This window comes from Gymnoscopelus braueri (genome assembly GCF_963280865.1).
Source record: "Gymnoscopelus braueri genome assembly, chromosome: 3".
Classification (NCBI taxonomy): Eukaryota; Metazoa; Chordata; class Actinopteri; order Myctophiformes; family Myctophidae; genus Gymnoscopelus; species Gymnoscopelus braueri.
In genome coordinates, this window is record NC_137612.1 from 33624376 (window position 1) to 33650089 (window position 25714).

The window sequence follows — 25714 nt, forward strand, 5'->3', positions numbered from 1 at the left end:
ATCTTGCACAATAGTCAAGTTGATGTGACTACTACTGTGACTACTGCTGCTTTAGAATAAAATACTATAGGTGCTGTTATTGCTGCTATATACAAGTCTTGATATAGAGTACAAGTGTTTATGCTATAGTATATGGAGCACAAGAGTTTCTGCTATAGTACAAGTGTTTTCTGCAGGAAATGGCTTTGCTTCATGGCACATTTATATGCATTATGCCTTATTGTACACTCTCTCACCAGTTATGCTGAAGTGGATACTTGAAGGCTTCTTCCTTCTTTCTTATTGTAGTTTTTATTGTATGTTGTTGTGGCACAGTACTTTTGAGACCTCACAAGTGCTTTCCTATTTGCCACCATAATAGTGAATGGCAAAACAACTTTCCCCTTACTTGCATTCTGCTTCTTGTATCTATGAGTAGTGACAAATAAACCATCTTGATGACAGGAGTAGTCAAAGATTTCTACGTATTTTTGCTCAAAGTTCTTAAATATATAACATTACTGATGGATGTCATGTTGTGATGTTGTTTACAGTAAATAAACACATGAAAGGATTCTTGTCTGTAGACATAAAGGTATACTGTAGGAGTTACAGTAGCTGGAAGTCTTTGCTTTCAGCATGCAGACTTCCCTGACCTTTGCCTGCAAAGTGCAAAATTGTGATAGATTTTACAATTATGGTACTTTTTATTACAATTTACTAATTTATTTGTTATAGAAAGCAATTCGAGTGAAATTTTTATTAATAATAATGTTTTTATTTGTAATTGTGACTGATTACAGTAACATGATTGTAATTTAAGTACACACAGTAGCTATTGAAAATAAGTGTCTCTTCCACTAACTGTACAAATGCATTGCTAGATAAAAAAAAGCTTGGTTTTAGGTAACTTTGAAATGAGTTGTACTGTAGGTCCATGGTTTATCAAAATGGCAGTATAGACCAGACCCACTATATATATATATGTGTGGTAGTAGACCTATACAAGTATTTTCAAAACAACGTATTCAAATGTCATTATCCACTTTCCTCAACCTTGCACCTTGTCTTATTGATTGAATACTTTATTAATAGTTTGCAAATAGTACTGTGGTACGATTATAGAATGGTGCTACAAGGATAACACAAAAAGTCCTAAGGGTTTGTTTCCATTGTGGTCCTGTGTTTCAATTCAGAGAGACATACAATAATATACAAGACATCAACACTAGTACAGTAGCAAGAAAAACAGGTACAGTAAACAGTTGGGGGGTCATTTATATTGTTGACACATGAAAGGAGTGTTTTTTTTGTCCATGACATTTTGTTGCACGTGTCATTTAATTGTATACTTCAAGGACAATCTAAAGCCGAGTGCATTCTAAACTTAGCTCACCATTGACTCATCTGTGAAATCATCCCATAAAGGTTACCTGGTTCTCAACAGCAGTAACTGCAGAGGCCCGTTGAATGTAGTGGAGGGAGTGAAACCACCAAGTCATTCTGACATATACATGGTCTCTGTGAGGTGGAAACCACATATGTTCAAAACTGTTGCTTTGCAGGATTCAAATTCAAAAATGGCAAAAGTAGCAGATCTACAAGCTCAAAACGCGTCACTTCACACCACGTTTTGAGCTTGCGGATCTGCTACATTTGATGCTTTTGTTTGACGCTGTAGTACAATCAAGTAGGGTGTTCTGCCCGACAGCAACGATCTATAAATACATACGGTATACACATTTAAGAAAAAATAAATAAATATATATATATATATATATATATATATATACACACACACACACACACACACACACACACATACATATTTAATAGATAGAAGATCTACAAGCTCACAAAGCATCACATTGCAATATGTTGTCAGCTTGTAGATTGGCTATTTTTGCTACTTGTGTGTGACATGGTAATACGACAAAGTATAAAATACAGCATTAATTCATGAAACAAAAACATAAAAGATGAAATGATGAGATAGATCATTTCTGCCCAGCAGTGACAATATATTATATTGTACTTGCAGACTGAAAATGCACTTCACACAAATACACAAAATGCAACAATCAAACAGGGAGGAAAACATTTCACCAGCCAAATTTTTCAGCTATACAAGCCGTTTCTATTGGGATTATGAATCTGGCCTTTCATTTCATGACAGTGCTTTCTATTAGCTACCACAATATTGAAACAACAATCCTTTTGAGCATAGAGTATGTATGCTTATATGCTGTGAATAAAAATGTTTTGTTTTGTAACTCAATGATGACCATAAACATTTACTCTGATAGTACAAGCCTTATTAATGTTACAATTTCAGGATTTATATTGCCTGATATCAGACTGAATTGTCAATTTGTCAGTGCAGTGGAATGGATAGTCAAAGCCTAACCCCCCAAACTGCTTCTGTACATATTTTTATTTTCGTTTATATGATTTTTTTTGCATAGTATTGTATGTCTGTCATTAAATGTCGATGAATTGAGTACAAAGGACCCCAATGGAAACAAGCCATAATGCTTTCTTGGGTTTAAAATCCTTTTAAGAGACCTTGTATTGAACTGTGCTTCCTTGTGCTCGTCTTTGCAAACTGTTAAAGTATTCAATCAATCATAGATTCAAAGATGGTAATGATTTTTTGTGTGACTTACATCAAAACTTTAATTGTCGCAATGTCGTTTGTATTTAAACCACACTTAAACACGTCTTTAGAAAGTGTCATCCTTCAACCTGCTGCTGCTCTACATGCACTGGCATGCACACACAATATCTTGTTTTCATCACCACTCCTTGCCTTGAATTTTATTGTCACTAAAAATGATGTTCTTGCAGCACGGGGAAGGGAGGAGGAGGCCCAGACTGCATGAAGGTAATTCACATGTATTATTCATCTTTGCCACTTCCATTTATACCTACAGTCGGCTGGAGTTATATACAATGAAAAAGCCACTGTATGCAGTCCTGAAGGAGGAACGATAGAGAGGATATCTGGTATGGTTTGCTGTACTCACTTTTTCTGTTCCATATTTGGGTGTTTCTTTTTCTTGTCTTAGGTGTTATTGTTGTTGTATTGTATTATTGTTTTTGCTGTTGTTGTTGCTACTACTTCCGTTTCTGTTGCCGTTGTTGTGGTCTATAAAAGGTCTTTGAGAATGCTGTGCCGGTTTCATCTTTGTGTCATTTACCCAATGAAGGAAAGTCTAGGAATTAAAAGAGTGAAATACAACACCATGACACAGAGGACATTATTATTTTCCACACTCTTGACTGAAATTATTACAGTGGTCACAATGGAGTGAATAATTACACTGGGTACTATGATACTGAAACAAGAGAACACTCCCATCAACAGTATAATGTTAAGTGATACCGTAATATAATAGTAATACACTATTTATATAGCACTTGTCTTAACAAGGTTCGAATGTGCTTCACAGAAAGAAAAAAAAATGGCACAAATAACAATACAGACAAATACAAAAAAAAGAAATCACAACACAGGGATCATAAAAACAAGAGGGGGATAAAATGATGTTTACAAGTATAAAATGATACTGATAAAACCCAGTAACTTATGTTAAAAAAAATGCTGTCGTTATCTACTGTAGGCCTACTTTGCTGTCATTTGCGAGGCCCAAGCTACTATCTGCAGGTTGGAAACATGGCCTGATGAGTTTGAAACATCATTCATCATGAAAGTTTCATTTCCAGAGAAGGCAAGGACTGCAGAGCATGTCCACTCTTTGTCATGTATTTACAGAGAAACCCTAATGGACTGTGGCCACGTGATCTGTGAGCCGTCATGGAGGAAGTCATTTCTCTACAGCACCACAGCTTTCTGATGTGGTCAAACAGCACTGACAAAAAAATAAAACGAGAAAAAGAAAAGAACATGAATTTTCAGAAAATGAAGTGTTTCGAGAGAAATGACTTGCAGAGGGAGAGTCCCCTCTTGGAGACAAGTAATATAAACTCACGCAGAGAGAGCGGTGTGGGAGACAAGAACCAGTTTCATAAAGTTTGAAGTTTCCATCAGCAGGGACCACCAAATGCAGAGCTGGCAGTCTGCCAACCAGATAGTATGTGTAGATATACACATTACAAGGAAAACTATGTTTTAAACAATGTGCATACAGTGCTGGACTGCTGGTGCATTGCAGCATAATCTCTAACCATATCATACTGTGACATTATGGTTTCACTGGCGTTACCACAAAGTCAAATGTTGATGTAAAGCAAAATGTTATCTTATGTGATATTATAGTAACTCTGCAATGATGTGAAATAAAATATTTCTCTTTATATACTTTATTTTTGCAATACAATTTTCATGCCGCTTGGCTGCTTCTAAATGTACAATTCATGATAAATAGAATTTGCAGTCAACAATTAAAAAAATGTGTGCGGCTGTGCGCGCACTGCGCAGTCTGCGGCTCTGCGCATACAGGTGGGTATGCGTGTTTCCTTGTGAGTTGGAGGTGAGTAAGTGAAGAAGTGTGCGTGTGTGCGTGCGTGCGTGCCAGCTCTCTTGGTGAACAATGCGACGAGAATAACACGGGACATAGTCCAGCCTTTATGAAAGCAGTCTCTTAAGTAATAATGAGAATGAGCAATGCAGTGCGTTTAAGTGAAAACACTGATCAATTATGTATGATTAGAAGCCTCTTAAAAGCTTCAGGGGGAGAATTAGAAAAGGCTACATAAACACTACATGAAGCCCAGGATGGCTGGATGGCTACCAGACATGAAATTGTAAATGAACCTTGAGCATACAGGTGACTGCAGAGCACGGAGGGACATCTCTTCTGCATGGCTGCTCAGCATGGCTCACCTTTTATGTGCAGGCCATGTCACACTTTGAGTTAAGACACTGTGTAGTATGATTCCAGACCCCTAGTATGTCATGGAAAACGCTGTCTCTCTTTCTTTCTTTTTTAGGTCAATGTTGCTTTTTTTGCCTCTCTTGGGAAGATAAGGGGTGTGTGTGTGAGTGTGTGTGTGTTCGAGTGTGCATATGTGTTGTGTGTAATCTGGATGAATGCAGTGGTGGAAGAAGTACTCAGATTCTTTTACTTACTAAAGTAGCAAACAAAAGTATTGGCATCAAAATATACTTTAACTACCAAAGTATCGTGACATGTTGTGAGCTTGTAGATCAGCCATTTTCAAACAGCTGAAGTATTACAGCTGAAGTAGGTTTTATATTAATAATACAAATTCACAAAGTAATTAGTAACTATAGTTTTCAAATACAGTAATTGTAGTGGAATTAAAAAGTAAAATATTTGCCTCTGAGGTGGAGTGGCGTGTACCTCAAAATTGCACTTAAGTACAGCACTGTTTGGACTTTTACTTTCCAATGAATCAGTATTTCTTCTGGTATTTTGAAGCTATTAAACAAACTGCAGGAAGAACTGCAAGAAGAACAAGTTGCTAATAACAACATTGTTGAATGTTCAGAGAATGAGTCACCGTCTATGATTCACTGGTTAATATCATCTGAAGTGGAAATACATTCAGGCATTTAGACATGCGCTACTCCACAAACTCCTCCAGCAGCGATTCCCAATCTGTGGGCCGGTAAAATATAGATGGGTAAAAGAAAGAAAGATAGAAGATTAAGAGATAGAGAGATGGAGAGAGATAGAACTTTATTTTTTGACAGTGTGAAAGTATCAGATATAGCCGATCTACAACCTCACAAGATCTGCTATTTTCTCTACTTAAGACAAATTTATTTTGAGAATCCTGTCCGTGGGTTTTATAAATATTTAACCTGTAGGCCTAAATAATAACTACATTGGATCCGTTTGCAAAGCATGCCTCCCCCCCCCCCCCCCCCCCCCCCCCATTTCCTGAAAAGTAACGGTTTTGGACAATAGATGTGATGACTTGCTATAAGCCCGTTCCCTCCTTCTTCTATCCATCTATTCTTATTCCCCTCGTGTCCCGTGCCGAAAATAGCCAATCTACAAGCTCACAATGCATCGCATCACTGCGCATTCGTGAGCTTGTAGATTGGCTATTTTCATCATGACAAAGTATAGTCAAATCAGGCTCTACTCCCCCTCTCTTTCACCCCTCTCCTCCTCCTCCTCCTCCTCCTCCTCTCTCGTCTTCCATGTCACTGGCATCACGCGTGTTTTCACCTCTGAAGTGATTGTGCTTGATTTATATGACAGCCCTTTAACCCTGTGTGTGCTTGTCCATCGGCATCAGCCAGAATACGCCCAAGGGCATTGGCAAGCAGGACCAAATCTGATTCCATGTCATTCAGCGGCTCCTCCGACCTCCTTCCAGAATGCAATCTAACAAATCGTGTTTACCCTGCTCTGTTTGGAGACGCGGTCCAATCACACAAGGTGAAAAGTGCTGCAGGTTGTAATCTTATACTGCTATATTTATCTTGTAAAAAAGGAGCTGGCTGAATTATTTGCTTTTTACATGATTGGTTAGCCATCAATGTGTGCCATGGAAATAGAGTGGCATCAGAAAGTGCAAATGACAGCAGAATTCACAGGTTTTTGTAAAGGCCAGGAAGACAACAAAAAACTGTTCAGTTGTCCATATGAGAATGCACACAGAGTACACGGAACAGGGTGCACCTATATAAATGTGAAATGGTTATTTCTAAAACAGTGAAATAAATACAGAAAATGCAGAAAGGAGACAAAGCATACAGAACGCCGTCTCCACCTACAGTCCATATACAACCACACTGCATAAAAGATTTATGTGTGAAGGGCCCCACTTACAGGTCATAAATAGTAGGGCAGGATGGAGGGAGTATTGCAAGGGAGTTGACATGGGGTGGTGTTCACTCTGAGCACATTTGTGGCTGAAATGATGAACACTGGCTGATGAATTCGCAACACTGAGCACGTCTCAATTTTAAAGTGTATTATTTTGGAGACTGCGAAGGTTGACTTTTTTTCAGCCAGGTTACATTTCAAGGAAGGATGTGATAATTAGTCGTTTGGGACAGGCATTTTACAGTTTTGCTAAACATTATGCCAACAGTTTTTTAGTCCCAGAAAGAAATCAGCAAAAGCAGGGTAAATACGAAGGATCCTTTCAGTGAGTGGATACCATTGTAAATGAACTGTTCCTGCTCAGTGGTTAAAATGTCCTGTACATTTATACTTCAATATATAATAATATTTGTTCTATATTTTATATTTAAATATATAAATCACATTATAGATTATAAAATATGTTGAGAGAGAGAGAGATATTGTATAATTCACAATAATATTATTTAATTTGGGCACCACATTTTGCCAATAAAAATATGCATATTCTATGCGTGTATGATATGGGAATATCTAGCCATGGTTCACATGACGCTTGTATACAAGCGTCATGGTGCCGAGTCCCCCTGGTCTAAAGTTGTGTTCGATTTTTTCACATTGCCATCTCTCACATAAACATAAACGTTCAGATTTCAAATATAAAGTGCTTACCACCGAGCCACGGATGTTACAAGGCGATGCGGACCGCGATGAGTACCCGTATCTCCCGTATTGTTCAATAAAAAGCATTTTAATCCCATCGCCGGCCATTTTCTCCAAATTGTCTCCGATACTTTCAACCATGCGACACTAATGGTTGGGAGGTGTATTGCACTCTGATACATTACAAAACAAAAAAAAAAAGAAAAAGAAAATGGCCGGCGATGGGATTAAAATGCTTTTTATTGAACAATACGGGAGATACGGGTACTCATCGCGGTCCGCATCGCCTTGTAACATCCGTGGCTCGGTGGTAAGCACTTTATATTTGAAATCTGAACGTTTATGTTTATGTGAGAGATGGCAATGTGAAAAAATCGAACACAACTTTAGACCAGGGGGACTCGGCACCATGACTGTCATGGTATGACAGTCATGTTTCAGGGCTAGGGAATATCCATCTCTGTCCTACAATGCTTGCTTTGCCGCCACCCACCACCTCCACCTCTCAGACCAGTTTAAATGCACAGATCTTCAGTTTGTCAGATAATTGATTGGTTGGTTATTATTATTAGACGCTGTATTTTACTTTTTTGTATTTTATTGTTCAGCAGCAGCAGGCAGTACATGACATATTATTTTGAAGTTTTACTTTGGGGCCGGTCAGTCAGTTAACGGCACGCATGCTGCCGCGCTTTCAAAATAAAACTCAACGGCTCGATGATCACGTGACCCCTCTGTTTACAGACATCCGGAAAAACATGGAGGACACCACTAGCAGTAATCCTCAATCTGCTGGATTCACGGAGAAACTAAAGTCGTGGCTCTCGTGGTCATGGACGTACATCTTCTTCATCTGGTTCGGCGCGGCGGTGATCATGATCTGGGTGCTGCGGAGCCCCTTGAAGCTGCAGGAGACCCTTACCTCAGGTGAATGAATGCATGCAGCCAGGCTAGCTAGCTCCTGGAGTCGGTAACCGGAAGACTCGCCCCAAAACACGGTCGCCCCCCGTTTGTTTCGCGGACCGCTCGCCACCAGCGGTTCCTTGTACTCTTGGTTTCGTTTGACTAAGGTTAAGGTTAGGAATAAGGTTAGGTTGAGAATAAGGTTAGGTTCCGTTTACTGAGGTTAAGTTTAGGAATAAGGTTAGCCATGGTTCACATGACGCTTGTGACAGTCATGTTTCAGGGCTAGGAATAAGGTTAGGTTTGGCACCGTTTCTCTGAGGTTATGTTTAGGAATAAGTCTAGGGTTAAGCATAGTTTTCCTGAGGTTACGTTTAGGAATACGGTTAAGTTTAGGCATGGTTATACTGAGGTTACATTTTGGAATACCTAATGGCAACCCTTCCGAGGTTGTCGGAGTTGACCCGGGGCGAGCCTGTTTTGGGACGAGCGTTCTTGTATTAAAATGTATGAACATTTTTCAACAAGGAAACGATTATGACGATTATGCAAAAATAATTGCGGCTATCTCAAATAATTGCGATTAGGCGATTATGTAATAATTATGTCATGTGTGACATGCCGAGCACTCAGCTATCCATCATTAGCTGACAGCTATACTGTATTAGCGACAGGCAGCTAACGTGTTAGTTTGACAGCTTCTCACAGCTGCAGCGGCCAGTGAAAACCCCTCGGTCTATGTTTAGATTCAGATTAAACTATGCAAAGACACATGCAGCCACTTCGATAACTATAATTGCACACATATTAACAAAAAAAACAGCTCGCTAACGTTACTTTGCACGCATGCATTGTTACCATTGTAGTTAACTTTACTTCTCCCACTCAGATTAATTACCTGCAGAGTATACCACAATTATTTTGTTGCAATTATTAGAGTTGCAATTATTAGAGATGTTCAACCTGTTTTCAGAATGTCTTGCATGCATGCCTCCCTAGCCTTGGATCAGGTCTATCATAGTTCATGTATTTTATCGAGTCTGACTTTTACTTCCGTATCTGCGATAGTCTTGGCTAGCACCCCCCCAGTGTGTCCTGGACGTTCACCAGTAAAGCCCGTACTTCTTCGTACATGTACAAAAAAACACATATATGCGTCTTACCCGGTTGCCCAACATGTTAACTTGCCCTTCGGGGTCTTTGTGCAATGTATTAGTTCGTATTTTCCAATAAAGAAGCGTTTTTAATCCCGTCTGTGTCGGAAGTTCCCTGTACTCCTCAATGGGCGGTAGTGACGGGGCGCATCCGGTGAAAGCCGGTATTACACTCAATGTAAACAGGAAGTAAAAGAGGGGGAAATGGCGTTCGGCCACAGACGGGATTAAAACACACATCTATTGATAAATATGGCCTAATACATTGCACAAAGACTCCGAAGAGCAAGTTAACATTTTGGGCAACTGGGTAAGCACCTTATATTTGGCATTTGTACATGTTCGGAGAAATACGGGCTTTACTGGTGAACGTGCGGGACGCACTGGGGGGTACTAGCCAAGACTATCGTATATATAAAAATGACAAAATCGATTAAATACATCCATGATAGTCTTGATCCAAGGCTACTCTAAGCCCTAGAATGGCTGTGATATTACTAGCCATGGTTCACATGTTCATGGCGGAACTTCAACCTGGTTATGGCACTTCCTCCATTTACAGCCCGTACATCTACATAAACGTTCACATTTCAAATCTAAAGTGATGACACCATGGCCACGGATGTTACAATTTGAATCGGGCGGGTCTAGTACCCGTATCTTCCGTATTGTTTCAGGGCTATGCTATTACATACATTTTAATGTATTCCATGATAGACACAGCAATAGAACACCTCCATGCCCTCCCAGGTTCAGATTCATCATTTAAACTTTAAAGTTGTAGTGACTGTGTACTCACCCAATAATTAATTGCTGCTACAGGGGGTCAGCTATTTTGCCCTCTTATATCCATTTGAAAGTTCTGGCTGAAAGAAAACGTGTGTTTAGTCAATTATTATCTCTACTTTTCCACGAAATTCACACACGCAACATTTTCCAACGCTATGGGGCAAACAGTTAACAGGTGCACTGTGATTGGTGTGGAGTAATTAATCACACCTGTCATTGTGTGCCCCATCATGCCTTATGTGGAATACATGAAATGTGTGTAATTAATATCACAGCCATTCTAGGGCTACCCCAGCTCTCTAACCACTTTCACTCTGGCATCCCTATTTTAATAATAATAAGTGTAATAATAATAATAATTATTATTATTATTATTATTATTATTATTATAATAAGACCTATTTGAGCCTGCAGGGGAAATTGATTTATCAGCTTCACCCAGTTGATTGCTGCTCAAGTAGTCAGACTGAGTGCATGGGGGGGGGCGGGTTAGGTGTCTTGCTTAGGCACATTGCTGGGCCACAAATCGAACCCGGCCAGGACCTTTTGTTTCCCAGGCGGCCTCTCTACCCATTCAGCTGTGGCTGACCCATGGGCATACATAGGTGAACAAAAAGAAAAGATCTACAACCTCATGTTCTAGCTTGTAGATCGGTTATAACTTATTTTCAAAATAGGATGGTTAAAGTGACGAGCATTCTATTCAGTAATCCTATTTCTTTTCTACCATTTCAGCATCCGTATTTCTCAATACACTGACCCCCAAATTCTATGTAGCACTCACTGGAACGTCTTCCCTCATCTCTGGACTCATCCTGGTAGGTTGCTGTTTGTCCTTCCAGCATATTCCAGCATATATGTGTGTGTGTGTGTGTGTGTGTGTATATGTATGTGTGTGTGTATATATATATATATATATATATATACACACACTAAAAATATTAAACACTCACACAGTCATTCGTACCTAGGACTATCATTATTTTGAAGTGTAATTTACAGCATTAGACATTTTTTTTCAGTCATGCATGTTTACCTCCGTGTGAATAATGGACTGTCCACAACAAGCACAATAACTTTTAACTTATGTGTAAATACATTATTTTTAATCGTTCTAACTTAAGTGGATGGCAAAGTCCACACACTGATTCGCATTGCACTGATCTGGATGGACTGAGACAGAGAGAGAGAGAGAGAGAGAGAGAGACGCGCTATGGGGTTAAAATAAGACCCTTGTTTTACATTACACAGAAAACAATGCCCTGGCCACACCTAAAAAAGTACACCAATGATTTGCAATGCAACAAATTGCAACTTGCAACCACTTGCAACAGAATCCCCAATCTGCCCGACCTGCAACGGGGTAATTCAGACCGCTGCAATTTCTCTCTGCAATGTATTGCAACTGTTCCGTTGCATCGCAAATCATTGGTGTGTGGGCTGCGCTTAAGGACAACTGTGTGGACTGTGGATTCTCACATAATTATAGTTATAGTTATCATGCATGCTTGCCTTGTAGTGGACGGCCCCTAAAACCAGACCATTGACATATTGACTTTGCCTTGCTTTGTTTTTCTTTTCTTTTTTGTAATAAACTACAGTCAGTGAGAGATTATTTACTCTTCAAATGATATCAAACTATTGAGCTCTCCGTCTAATTCTGACATTCCACTCCTCCTCAACACAGATATTTGAATGGTGGTATTTTCGTAAGTACGGGACCTCGTTCATTGAGCAGGTGTCAGTGAGCCACCTGCGGCCCCTTCTGGGTGGTGTAGAGAGCAGCTCCACTACAGGCCTGTTCTCATCAGTGAATGGAGAGGCAGAACCAAGGCCCAGTGTTTCAGGCATGTATTGTTTTCTTGACCCTGCATTCATTTTGACACAGAGAGAGCAGTGTCGCTGCATTTGAGAAACTGGAGTTGAACTGACCAAAAAGAGGTATACATTCTGCCAAAATTCCGATTTGACAATTATAGTGTGTACGTTTAAACACATTATGGTACAGGTACTTTTAAATGACTAAAATGTAGATTAAGTTAATGTTAGATATACACATTGGAAGACAGATATTTGATACTGTATTGCAGGGGTCTTCAACGTTTTCAGGCCAAGGACCCCCTAGCTGAGAGCGAGATGAAGCAGGGACCCCCTCTATATTGTACAAAATTGTGTTGCAGATTAAACTTTTTTTTTTTTTACTTGGTCTGCTATTTTCCCCCTCTACACCAAACCTTTTTGCCAAAAATAGCAGATCTACATGCTCACAACGCCTCGTGCTGCGAGACGTTGTGAGCTTGTAGATCGGCTATTTTTGGCTAAAGTTCTCCTCAGAATAAGGATGCTAGGGTTCAAGTGGTTAATTAAAAAAAACACAAAGGTTTGGCGGAGCCCCTATTGTAGCTCTGAGGACCCCCTAGGGGTCCCGGACCCCCTGTTGAAGACCTCTGCTGTATTGAATGGATACTTGATGAAATCATCACCTGATGAATGAATCATCGGGTGATGATTTCTTCCCTACAAATGAGGCCTAATTCTTCAGCAGAGCAATTTCACCCAGGCTTCCCTCTTTTGCGCATGTCATAAACAAAGTGAAAATAGCCTATCTAAGCCCATGATGTGACACATTGTATAGAATGGCTATTTTCACTATTCATCACACAACGAAGTTTATAGGCAATAAGTGGTTAACAGCAGAATTAGTTTGTCTTGGGTGATGTTATTGTTGTTTCTTACACCATCATTAGTTCTGAGCTAGCATTAGATCTCAGATTCTTTATTGTCACATCACAGTTTTAAAAGAATGGGTGAAACTTTTTCTTCTTCTTTTATCTTACAAGCTTTCAACATTTGTAGTTTCCAGAAAAGGGTAAAGAATAGAGATAGAAAGGAGCAAGGAGTCAACAAGAAGCAACAAGTCAGAAATGATTCCTATACGAGCAATGTCAAATGTATACCAAGGTGCATGGTTAAAAGGTTGCAATAAAATGAAGCGGTTGAAATAGCAGCAGACGTAGAATCACAGTCTCTGTGGAATAGCAGTAAACAGATTCATAAATATGAATAATGGAAACTGGTATATAATAGCAATAATACACTGGAGGTGGTGCTGTACTGTGATATTGGCACCCGTGTGCTGATCTATATGTCTCTCTGCCTTGTGCCTGTATGAACGCAGCACACCAGTGCCAGTATCTCACAGTATACTGTAGCACTCCCTTTCCTGTATTATTGCTTAAACATTGTGTGACCTGCTTTAACATTTTATTGTTGTCGTTTTATTTAGAGTGTAAAGTCTGGAGGAACCCTTTGAATCTGTTCAGAGGAGCCGAATACAGCAGGTATGGTTGTCATTGTCAGTGTCAAGCTGTTGCTTACCCGCTTAAAATACACCACACAATGTAGTAGACGGTATCACGTTGCATCGGTGGAACTCCGTTTAATCGCCTCATGAAGTCATGCAAGCATGCATGGCATCATGCGCCACAAATAAGCAGTGGTGGAAAAAGTACTTAAAAGTAAAAGTATCAATACTGCAATGTAGAAGTACTCTGTTACAAGTTAAAGTCCGGAATTCAACATTTACTTGAGTAAAAGTACAAAAGTATTGGTATCAAAATGTACTTAAAGTAGTACACAACGCGTCGCGATGCGACGAGCTTGTAGATCGGCTATTTTCAAATAGCCTAGACATAAAATAGGGCTAAAGTGGCTAATGTATGTTTTATAATGTAATATATTTATATCTCCAAAGTAGCTAGTACGGTAACTAAAGTTTTCAAATAATTGTAGTTGAGTAAAAGTACAATATTTGACTCTGACATGTAGTGGAGTAGAAATAAAAGTATAGACAATTAAAAATTGTACTTAAGTACAGTACTTAAGTACAGTACTTGAGTAAATGTACTTAGTTACTTTACACCACTGCGAATAAGTATGCTGGTGTTGCAGAGGCAGTTTAGTGAACCATTCGTAAAACGTCCGCAAATATTGCAATATCCACCAGATTCCACATCAAGGGTTATGGCTTGCCATAAAATATCGTACCAAGCAACTCCTCTGTGTATTGCAGGTACACCTGGGTGACTGGGAAAGAACCCTTGACGTACTATGACATGAACTTGTCTGCTCAAGACCATCAGACCTTCTTTACTGGAGACACTCAGCAGCTGAGGCCAGAGGATGCTGGTGAGTTCCCAGGTGAAGACTTGCAGGCTGTATGCATGCCCAGTTTACCATGAGGGAATGGGAAGATGTGTGTGCCTCTCCAAGGATGTGACTTGTTGTTTTTTTAATTAGATTTTAGGTTGCCTGTGTTATTAGTAGCCTTTTTACGGTGTGGCTCTCGCTTAAAAATGTGCAAAAAAGGTGTGTGTGTGTGTTTGTGTGTGTGTGTGTACTGTATGTCCTGTATGTCGTGGGCATGTGTGTCCGGAGCTAATCTCGTAAACCACTGTTCAGCTCCAAATTTCTTGTGAGGAAGTAACACTATTTTCTTTTCACCCATGTTTTTACTTTTTGATATATTAAAGTCATATGTAACTTTTTCAGAAGCTATTTTTTATATCCTATAATTTATTCTATTTACTCCTGTACACACAACTTTTATTATTTATTTTTGCCGCTGAAAGGTTGACAGTTCTATAATGATGCTGCTTCATCTCGTTATCACAGTGATGCAAAAGGCCTGGAGAGAGAGGAACCCTCAAGCTAGAATCAGAGCAGCTTACCAGGCCATAGAAATGAACCATGAGTGAGTACAGTGTCTGTTCTGTCTCCTATCTCTTAACCACATCAACCTTTTACGTCCCTATTCTGGAGCCAACATTCTGAGAAAATAGCCGTTCTACAAGCTCCAAGCTTCAAGTGAGCTTGTACAGATTGCCTATTTTAAGCAAAGATATTTGTATAGAGTGAAAAAAGGGGGTGACCTAGTATCAACTAAGGAGGTGTCCATATTATTTATCTTATTATATATTTTATACATTTTTGGAAATCATTTTTAAACAACCATATCGCCCGCCCCCATGGCTGTGACATCAGGAGTGGTAGTAGCATTCCCTTGCGGCTGCTTGACCGTACCACACGACAAATAGAGGGACACACACTTACAGTATATCATCAATATACATTTCATTTTATGTCTAGCAGTAGAAAGGCTTCCAATGTATTGCAAATATAGCTGGTTTAGAATACGAGACTTATTGATTTTGGCCAATATTGTACCAACTACAGTCAATACAGTACTGTATGAACAGTTAACAACTTCCTCCACTTGTGATGTCATTACTGTGATGTCTGATGCTACCTGTGTACTTTTTCAGATGTTTTCATAATTTGAACACATTTCCATATAACTATACTGTAACAAACTACTGATACTGTCTCTGTTGATGTTTTCACCTCTAAATAATTTGTGGGCTTCGCGTTGTTGAAACTGAGGCCCAGTGTGCACTGGATTGTTGTGCAGTTTCCTGTATTGGTCTAAATATAATATGTGTGTGTGTGTGTGTGTGTGTGTGTGTGTGTGTGTGTGTGTGTGTGTGTGTGTGTGTGTGTGTGTGTGTGTGTGTGTGTGTGTGTGTGTGTGTGTGTGTGTGTGTGTGTGTGTGTGTGTGTGTGTGTGTGTGTGTGTGTGTGTGTGTGTGTGTGTGTGTGTGTGTGTGTGTGTGTGTGTGTGTGTGTGTGTGTGTGTGTGTGTATCACATAGATGTGCAGCAGCCTATGTGCTCCTAGCAGAGGAGGAAGCCACCACAATAACGGAGGCAGAGCGTCTCTTCAAACAAGCCCTGAAAAGTGGTAAGAACCCATTGTGTTATGTATGTACTGTAGTGACCTTTTGTGAATGCAGAAATAGTTAAAAAAATATATAGACACAGTATCATTGATTTTCAACATTATATATTTGTTATAAGGCTTATGTTCCATTAGCATTCATACAACTGAGCAGTCTCTGGAGTTTCTCGTGCCTTCAGTATCAAGCTGTTGCTTACCCGCTTAAAATACACCACACAATTTAGTAGATGGTCTCACGTTGCACGGAACTCAGGTTTAATCGCCTCATGAAGTCGCCAGTGTCACACTGACGAAGGCTGGATAGCCGAAACGTTTTTTCATACATCTGACATGATAAGAATAATAAAAACGTCATCTCACTCTTTCCACTCTGAGTGCGACCCACTACTTTTATAAATCTTGATATGTCTATATATAATGTCATCTAAAGTTAAATCTTTCTCTGAATTGATGTCTATTACAATGTGTACAGAATGCCTACATTTTATAAATATTGGATTATTGGATATTAATGTGGACTATTTTTGTTTTGCATCCATAGCTGGAAAAGATATTAACCTGCTGGTGTACATCAAACGCAGACTGGCCATGTGTGCACGCAAACTGGGGCGTATTAAGGAAGCAGTCAAAATGATGAGAGATGTGAGTGTCCTACTGTAGTGTCCAAGGAATCAGTGCTGGCTGGCACAGTTTGCTGTCACATGACTTGAACCTGAAACATACTCCATGCAAGTACGCACACGCAAATGGCAACGCTTGGCTCAGCCAACACAAACGCGTGTCCCTGGTGAACACATACACAATGTGTGCTTTTATGCACTAGTGGAGGCAATAATATTTATCACACAGTTACATTTGAAAATGCTGCTATGTTATGAAAGATAGAGTTGAAGAGAACTCAAATACAAGAAGACAGCTTCTTTCTGTTGCCTGCTATAGAAGCCCTCGCTGCAGCACACCTCATGTTCTTGTGTAGCTTGTATCTTGTGTCTGCGTTTGCATACTGTATTTTTCAGGTTTTAAACTTAATTTATTCTCAGTCATGGGAATGGAATATAAATCAGGCTTCAGCCAGTATACTATGTTTTTTTTCTGTCTCTTTGAAGTGTCCTTTTATGCCTGTGGGGTTGGGTACTATACAAAGATGTCATGTTGGAAGACTACCTACAGTATACTGTATATACATAAAAACAACAACCAACCTTTGGAATAAAAAACACTTTTTTCAAATAAAGTAAATTAAATTACTTTCAGCTATGCAAGTGAAAAGATAGCAAATTTATCGTGGTATTCTCAAGGTTTTGATGTTTCACGTTTGCAATGAGGTGGTCAGCAGAACTGTCAGGGTGCACTGCCAGTGAAATTAATAGGCTGAGAAAACCACAGTGTATCATGAGGCAATACGTAGTCAAGCCAATGACAACACAATGACCATATGGACAAATAGTATGTTCATGAATCATGTTATACATTTTGTAATGCATCCACCATCATCTGGCATTCTTTTTTTTTCATCTCTTTACAGTTAATGAAAGAATTCCCACTGTTGGGAATGTTAAATATACATGAAAACCTCTTGGAGGCGCTGCTAGAGCTGCAGGCCTACGCTGACGTGCAAGCAGTCCTTGCCAAATATGATGGTAAGACCGTGTTGATCAATTATCCATCTTGTCAAACATCCCATGTCCACGCTAGCATTAACACTAGTATCTTTGAACTGGCTCTGACAACTTTTTTTTTCTATTCACACATGTTCTTTTTCTGCAGACATCAGCTTGCCAAAATCAGCCACAATATGCTACACATCTGCGCTCCTGAAAGCGCGCGCCGTATCAGATAAGTATGTATGTTTCATGATAGAGTGATGTTGTTGCAAGTATGTCTGTCATGGATAATGACGTAAACCTTATACGTTTTGGCTTGTGTTATATGTGTTGATATACTGTATGTACTGTATGTTCCTCTCCATGAGAGGAAAACATATTTTACTATTCATTTCATCTACCATACATGTCATCTCTTTTTAACTATTTCAAAGAGGCGAGTGGCTAGAGATCTATTCAAATAAATCTGTTTATTTGAATGTGATGTTTAATTGGCCACGTCTTTTTTTTAATCTCTATTATCATCTTTTTCTCTTAACCACTTTCTTTTCACCACTGTCAACCTGGTGTCCCTGTCATTATAGGCAAAGGTTGCCAACGATTTATATTGTTAATTGCACAAAAAAAAGTATATATGGCTTTAGTGGTTAATTGTAATTTGTCCCACTATAAATGAGGTTTCAGTCTGGGTTGAGGTTCCAACCATAAATAAAGATTGTGATTTGATTTGATGTGATGTTTTAATTGTCTCAGGTTCTCTCCGGAGGCAGCGTCTCGACGGGGCCTAAGCACAGCAGAGATGAATGCCGTCGAGGCCATACACAGAGCTGTGGAGTTCAACCCACATGTGCCAAAGGTCAGTCATTCAGCCAAGTCATGCAGACAGTCTGACTGACAGACAGACAGAAAGACAGACAGAGGCTGACTGGTATTCAGTAGTGTTTCCCAAACAATGGGTCACTGACCCGTATTTATGTTTGATTTGGAGCAATCTGGGAACCCATCGTAAAAAAAAAAAAGGAAAAACAGCACCCCCAGTGTTTTTCACTTTTGCATTTGACTCTGGGGGGAGTGATTAAATAGACCGACGATGACTGTAAACTGGCGTTTGGTCTCTGCCCTCAGCCCTCCACTTCCGGTGGTGGTGCGCCTATGTTTTCATTCCCACTAACAATATTTCTCCATGGAACACTAACACCATTTCTCCCAAAGAACATGGAGCGTTTTGGTTATAAGCCCACAAGTTAAAATGTTACTAACTTTCCGTGGTTGTGTCGGCTCCGAGGACGCTATTGTTAAATGAGTTTGGGTTTGTTTCCAGTGGGAAGCGAGCGCACAGATGTAAATCCCGCCCACTACATTTGATTGGGTAAAGCGCGGCCTGCTTCCTGATCTGAAGGCACGCCCACTTGTAGGCCAACACTCACACATTCTGAACGGGGCCCCCCGACTGATTCAGCAGCGCAGCTCTGAATCTGTTCTTGAGAGATTAGATTAAATATCCTGAGACTAAATATCCTGATTTTTGTTTTGTTTTTATATAGTTATAATAGTTTTATACCAAATCAATTTCAAGAGATTTATCAGAAAGAACTAGAAAAGTGTCCATGGCCTTCGGCCTGGCGGAGAAAAAAAAACACGCACGCACACACGCACACACACCAAAGTAGCAGAACAGGCAAATTCATTCATAATTCATAATGTATTTTTGTACGTTTGGGTGCCAGGGAGACACTTTTGGCTTTCCGACTGGAAAGGCTTGGGAACCCCTGAGTTAGACAGGCCAACCAGCTGGTAGCAAAACATTGCCACCTGCTGTTGATGGGACGGCTCCTCAGCGCCCATATGATTTGTCCTTTCCTACCAGCAGGTGTCAGTGTGGCTCTGCATAACTCTATTAGCTGTGTTGAGACTAAAATCAAGGTTTCTATTACCTGGTGTGCATTTGTCCATCCTTCCTGTGTGTTGCTGTGGTTGGCAATTAAACACTGTATGATGTACCCAAAGAAAGGAACTGCAAAAACAGAGTAGCTTGTTTGTCCTAGTTTTCAAGCAGCTATGGCACCATGCAGTAGGTGATTCAGAAACGCCATGACATGCGAGACATAACGTGAGTCATGACCCTGTTTTTTTTTGGGGTGTTTCTGTATGTTGTTTTACTTTTTGTTATGACCTTGAATTGCAAGTTGTTATAAAAACCCATTTGTATTGTATACCAGTCAGAAGTTAGCTGCAGAACAGTTTACTCTCTGTGGCAGTGCTACATAGTATTGCAATGTATTGCCACAGGGCTGGGCTATGGGATGCACAACCCTTCACTTCTCTTCCCACAGGGATTAGGCTCTGATGACACACACGCACACGCACACACACACACACACACACACACACACACACACACACACACACACACACCGACACACATCACCTATTTGCTGCTGAGTTTTGTCTCCATTTAGCCTTTGTAGTGTGTTGGTGTTTCATCTCTTACACTCCTCTTGTGACAGAGAGAGGTGTGTGTGTGTGTGTGTGTGTGTGTGTGTGTGTGTGTGTGTGTGTGTGTGTGTGTGTGTGTGTGTGTGTGTGTGTGTGTGTGTGTGTGTGTGTGTGTGTGTGTGTGTGTGTGTGTGTGTGTGTGTGTGTGTGTGTGTGTGTGTCAGTGCTGCAGTCCTAGGCAGCACAGGGTAAAGTCAGTCAGCCCTTTGATCCAGACTTTGAAGTGAGGACCCTCATCCTCAGTGACTGTCTAACAGTGCCCAGGGGCACCTCTCCTCTCCTCTCCTCTCCCCTCTCATCGCCTGCCTTCAGTTCATTCTCTCTCATCTGCCATCATCTCCACTCTTACCCCCTCTGTACTCTCTTAGCCTCCCTGTCATAGAGCCGTTGACACTCAAAACATGGTCAGGTGAGGCCAAAAAGGACCTCTTCCCAAAAGCAGCAAATCCCTGATATCAAGTTCAGACGTAGTTTTTGATACCTTAGATCCTTGTACTAGCAAAGACTAATCTTTTTCTTTTTTTTTAAATCTTCCATTCTGAACTAATGTGAGAGATATCTAGGGCTGCAGTTATGGATTATTTTCTTGGCAATTATTCAGTTTTATTGCTTTTTGATTAATTGAATAATGAAGAAGTGTGTTTTTAGAAAATTAACCACTTAAGCCCTGTTTTATACTTTGTTGCTAGCTTGTAGATCGGCTAAAATACATAATTTCTTCCTCCAAAATTGATTGTTTCATTCAAATTGAGAATTCTTTATAATCGATTAGTTCGATTAACTGTTGCACCCGGAGAGACATCTAATCTTCTCTCTTACATGATTTATGGCTCAACTTTGAGCCATGCAGGGATTCTGAAGAACCCAAACACTTGCTGACATACAGATGGATAACTGTTGATTTGGCGGTTTCTCAGATTGGTTTCAATAGGTATTTTTCAGAATTTTCTGATCTTCTAAGTTCTAACATTTCACTAAATGTAGCTGCGCTGCGGTAGGTTTTTGATCAACTTAAAGGTATCATGACATTCATTTTCACTTTTTTTATTTTCAATGTTTTATTTGGGGTTTTATGACCTCAATTACACCCAAAAAACCTGAACTTAAAACATTCAGTGGATTTTCTGTGGTCTGGGGTTTTCTGAATAATTAGGCTGAAAAGTAATCTGAGCTTGGCCCTTCGACAGTGAGGTCACTGTCGAATAATCCCGCCCACTCTCCTCCTCGCCCCTCCCCTCCCCTATCCTTTCCTTTGGGGGGGGCGGAGCAGAGGCGATGATTGACAGGCAAAATCCCTCACCAGCGACACCCGCAGGCAAAGATTTCTTTTTTCATTGCAGTTGAAAAGGCTTTAGAAATGTGAGAGAAAAACACCTGCCATGGATCACTGGAATGGAATTTTCACTTAATACTTTTTGTACACTTTTGAAGGACCAGGACAAAGACTTTGAATGTGGTGTAAAAGTGAATGTCATTAAACCTTTAATGTGGAAAATTCCCTGACATCGGAGAAGGAGTGGATGTTTGTTTTGCATTGTCAGTTCTGTGTGAATGATGAATGCACCTTTAACTGAGGCTTTTGGAGAACTTTCTATAGTGTATTAACAACACCCCTTACCATCCCTGCATGCATATAGTGTATGGACACAGTAAAAAAACACACACACACACACACACACACACACACACTTTATATACATGCACCCAAGTAACTCATTAAGGTGACCAACCTACTACATTTTACCTCACCACCTATGGACAAGTAGAGTAATGAAGGGATGATGTATTGGACACACTGGGAGGTCAGTTGTTGTGTGTGTGTGTGTGTGTGTGTGGGCTACATCACATGAGCTAATTCTGAGTGCACCGACTGCCCCCCCCCCCCACACACACACCTAACTCACCACCCCAGCTGTTTCATTGCTTATCTAGACATGCTTTCCTTCTTTTCTCCTCCCCCAAGGCCCTTGTCTCGCTTCTCCTCCTCGTCTCTGAACCCCCACCTCCCTCCCAGTCCCTTGTTTTTACCCCCTCTCCTCCTCCTCCTCCTCCTCCTTGCTCCTTCTGCCCTTCCCCGTAACATGTGTCTGTCTGTTCCAATCAGACCCTCTAGCAGGAAGCCTTTAAGAAGCTGTCAGTCCTGCCACATGCCGCCATGGCTGATCAAGTGTTGCATACACCTGAGTCTCTGCTTTACATTTAGTTACCGTCAGGTGGAAACATCGTATGTCCAAAAGCCTTGCTTTCCAGAAAATGGGGGGGAAAAAAGAAGAACCTGTAGTCACAAGCTCTTATTAATACTTTTCGTTGGTTAAATATTTATAAAACACACACACTTTTACTTTCAAAGAATGTAATTCATAGCAGAAATAGCTAGGGGTGTGCCGATACACTAATTTCACGAAATGATACGATACAATATTGGGCTCACAACTTCGATACGATTTCGATACGATACGATACGCCCTTTTTTATTATGAAAATATATGGGGGAGAAAAAAAGCGAATGCAAACAAATAATTCTGTTTTTGCAAACTTGTAGCTTTTCAGCTTCAATAGCCGTTTTGAATCCAAATAGGGCAATAGTGTGACACCTGACCCGAAAAAAAACAACATGTTGTCACCCTTTTCACCTCGGGCTGTTTGCATGCCTGATTATTATAACTGTATTTTCCGCACTATAAGGCGCACCGTCAGTGCGCCTTATAGTGCGGATGCGCCTTATAATCCGATGCGCCTTATATATCAATATTGGTTCCCTTGGTTTCCGCACTATAAGCCGCACCGTCAGTGCGCCTTATAGTGCGGATGCGCCTTATAATGCGGTGCGCCCTATATATGAAAATAATAAATGTATTGAAGGTGCGCCTTATACTCAGATGCGCCTTATAGTGCGGAAAATACGGGTATTGTAAAAAAAGAAAATTCCCCAAAACGATACATATCGTCATGAAAACGTATCGCGATATATCGCGGGACGATATATCGCACACCCCTAGAAATAGCTGATCTATAAGCTCACAACGTGTTGCATCACAATGCGTAGTGTGAGCTTATGGAACGGCTATTTTTGCTACTTTTACTTGTCAATGTCATATGGAGATACAAGGTTTCTGCCCGACAGCGGCAATTTGCATTTGTATTTACTCCCAGGTCCACTTTAGTCTTTTTATTGCACTCGCAGTGAGACACAATCTCAACACTCTAACCTGCTCCATTTTGGAAAGCAGTTTCTCATCTGACTTCATTCTGGTCGCCATTCCCTCGTGCAGGTATAGCCTATCAAGGCTCAGAGAGCCCTGAGAATTAACATGGTTTAGGGGCTGAAATTGCCTTTTTGCTTTGTAAATTGAAACAAAGCTGCTGCCTAGGGTTTGTTCTGAATTGAGATGGATGAGGCCTGATTCAGGAAGGTACAGGTAGCTACAAGAAGGTTTTAACCCTGCTCGCTGGCCGTGTCTCTCCATCATTCGTCTAACACTTTGGTACCAAACAATATAACTCTATCGTCTGCACCAGTGGTTCCCAAACTGGTGTCGGTCCCCAAATAATTTTTGGGGTCCCCAGATGATTAGCTTAATGTGCAACATTGTTTACCCACTCAACAGTAAACAAACCAACATAATGAGTATCTGCACAGGGTATCTGCACGTTTCTAAAGTTACAATTTAATGACTTTTAAGACCTTTTTAGTTCTAAATTGGCCAAATTGTCAAATATTACATAAGAAAGAGGTGAACATTTTGGAAAATAGCAGATCTACAAGGTTCGGCTGTTTTCACAATATTTATCTGTGGAACCGAGTCAAACCAAATGTAATGCCTACAATTCCAAGTGCTTATCAGGGTGAGGGGTCCCAAGTTCAATTATGATTACTTTGGGGGCTCGCAGCCTCACAATTCAAAGTGTTAAAAGAAAACATTAAGCATTGAGCCATTAAGAGAGTGCAAAGGAATCACATTATAAAGGCATAATATTTGAATATAATATTTGAATACAAAAAAAAGTTAAGATAAAACCGAAAAATAAAGTTCAGTGAAGACAGCATTATCGACAAACCCTCAGTAACAGGCAACGGCAAACAGAAATGTCTTTAGCTTCGATTAAAAGAGCTGAGAGTTGTAGCAGACCTTCAGTTTAATGGGAGTTTGTTCCAGATATGTGGTGCATAAAAACTGCAATAAATGTGGTGCAATAAAAATCTCCATGTTTAATTCTGACACTGGGTTCAGAAAGCAGACCTCCCAGGTGACCTGAGAGGTCCTCTCATGATGTAGCTCAAGATCAGAAATGTATTTTGGCCCTAATCATTCAATGCTTTATAAACCAAACCGTAGCATTTTGAAATACATTCTTTGACAGACAGGGAGCCAGTGCAAAGATCTACGACCTGGAGCGATGATGATCCACTTTCTTGGTATTGATCTCCCTAAAAAACTAAAATTGATCAGATGAGTGCAGTTGAGTCACATCGCTGCTGCTCGAATCCTAAAGACAAAGTTACAGTAGTTACAGTAGTAGGAGTACTGAAGATGAATGCAGAATGCAGATGAAGGACGTTTTTTCAGATCTTGCTGAAACATAAGTCCTTTAAACCCTGACATATTCTTAAGGTGGTAGTAGGCTGACTTCATAATTGTCTTAATGTTGCTGTTGAAATGTAGGTCTCGAGTCCATGACTACACCATGATCTCTGGCTTTGGTTGTGGTTTTTAACATTACGTTACCTTTCAATCGTTCTTCCTTGGCTCCAAAAATAATTACTTCAGTCTTTGTTTTATTGAAGAAACATCCAGTCGTTCTTCAATTAATTTACTCAAGTGTTTGTAGATATGATGATGTAGTTACAGTATGTAAATGTGTGTGTTGCATAATGATGCTAAAATACAGTATTTAGTTGTTTTCCATTATCTTAGCCAGTGTAAGCATGTAGGCGTTGAACAGAAGAGGGCCCAGAATGGAGCCATGCAGAACTCTGCAGGTCTTTTTTGTCCTCTCAGATGTTATATAGACGTAACCCAGTTTTCCAGACGGTCTAGTAATATATTGTGGTTGAACATGTCAAATTCAGCACTGACTGAGCCAAAACGTCCCCTAGCTCACATTTTACTCGCAGATAACATATCTTGAAAACTACTGGATGGATAGCCGTGACATTTTCTGTGCAACTTCATATTCCCCAGACAATATACTGATTTTGATGACCCCATGGCCTTCCTCTACTGCCTCTATCCTATATTAAAATTGTCTTAAGGGAGGACCGGCCGGCGGCTACTTTTCAACTGTTTTCTTATTCTTAGCATTTGTGTCCTTATTATAATAACGATAAATAAAAGCTAATACTTAAGTGCTTTGAAGATGTCTGCCGTTTCTGACCACAAAAAAAAAACGTTTACCTTTGGGGGGCCTTCCAGCACGGCAAATTGGCTGGTGCAAATTTGGCACTAGTCCAATGCAATATTATGGATACTTCTGTTAGTATTTTCTTTACCTCAATGATGAGTCTCTCAGCAATGTAATGTTA

General features: G+C 40.1%; 1 protein-coding gene across 2 annotated transcripts in view; it reads left to right on the forward strand.

The window, feature by feature from the left end:
• The first annotated feature begins 8195 nt into the window (after positions 1-8195).
• LOC308082743 (suppressor of tumorigenicity 7 protein-like) overlaps positions 8196-25714 on the forward strand; it is a 32715-nt gene continuing 15196 nt past the window's right edge. Inside the window, exons 1-11 of one of the 2 annotated variants that reach the window (XM_080424723.1) lie at positions 8196-8375; positions 11030-11112; positions 11982-12141; positions 13581-13635; positions 14367-14494; positions 14969-15047; positions 16005-16093; positions 16632-16732; positions 17616-17730; positions 17858-17930; positions 18448-18550. In XM_080424723.1, the coding sequence (XP_080280849.1) occupies positions 8207-8375; positions 11030-11112; positions 11982-12141; positions 13581-13635; positions 14367-14494; positions 14969-15047; positions 16005-16093; positions 16632-16732; positions 17616-17730; positions 17858-17930; positions 18448-18550 (1155 nt within the window). In that variant the 5' untranslated portion in view covers positions 8196-8206. The remainder of the gene's footprint in view (positions 8376-11029; positions 11113-11981; positions 12142-13580; positions 13636-14366; positions 14495-14968; positions 15048-16004; positions 16094-16631; positions 16733-17615; positions 17731-17857; positions 17931-18447; positions 18551-25714) is intronic. The other variant, XM_080424724.1, reaches the window with a different exon arrangement.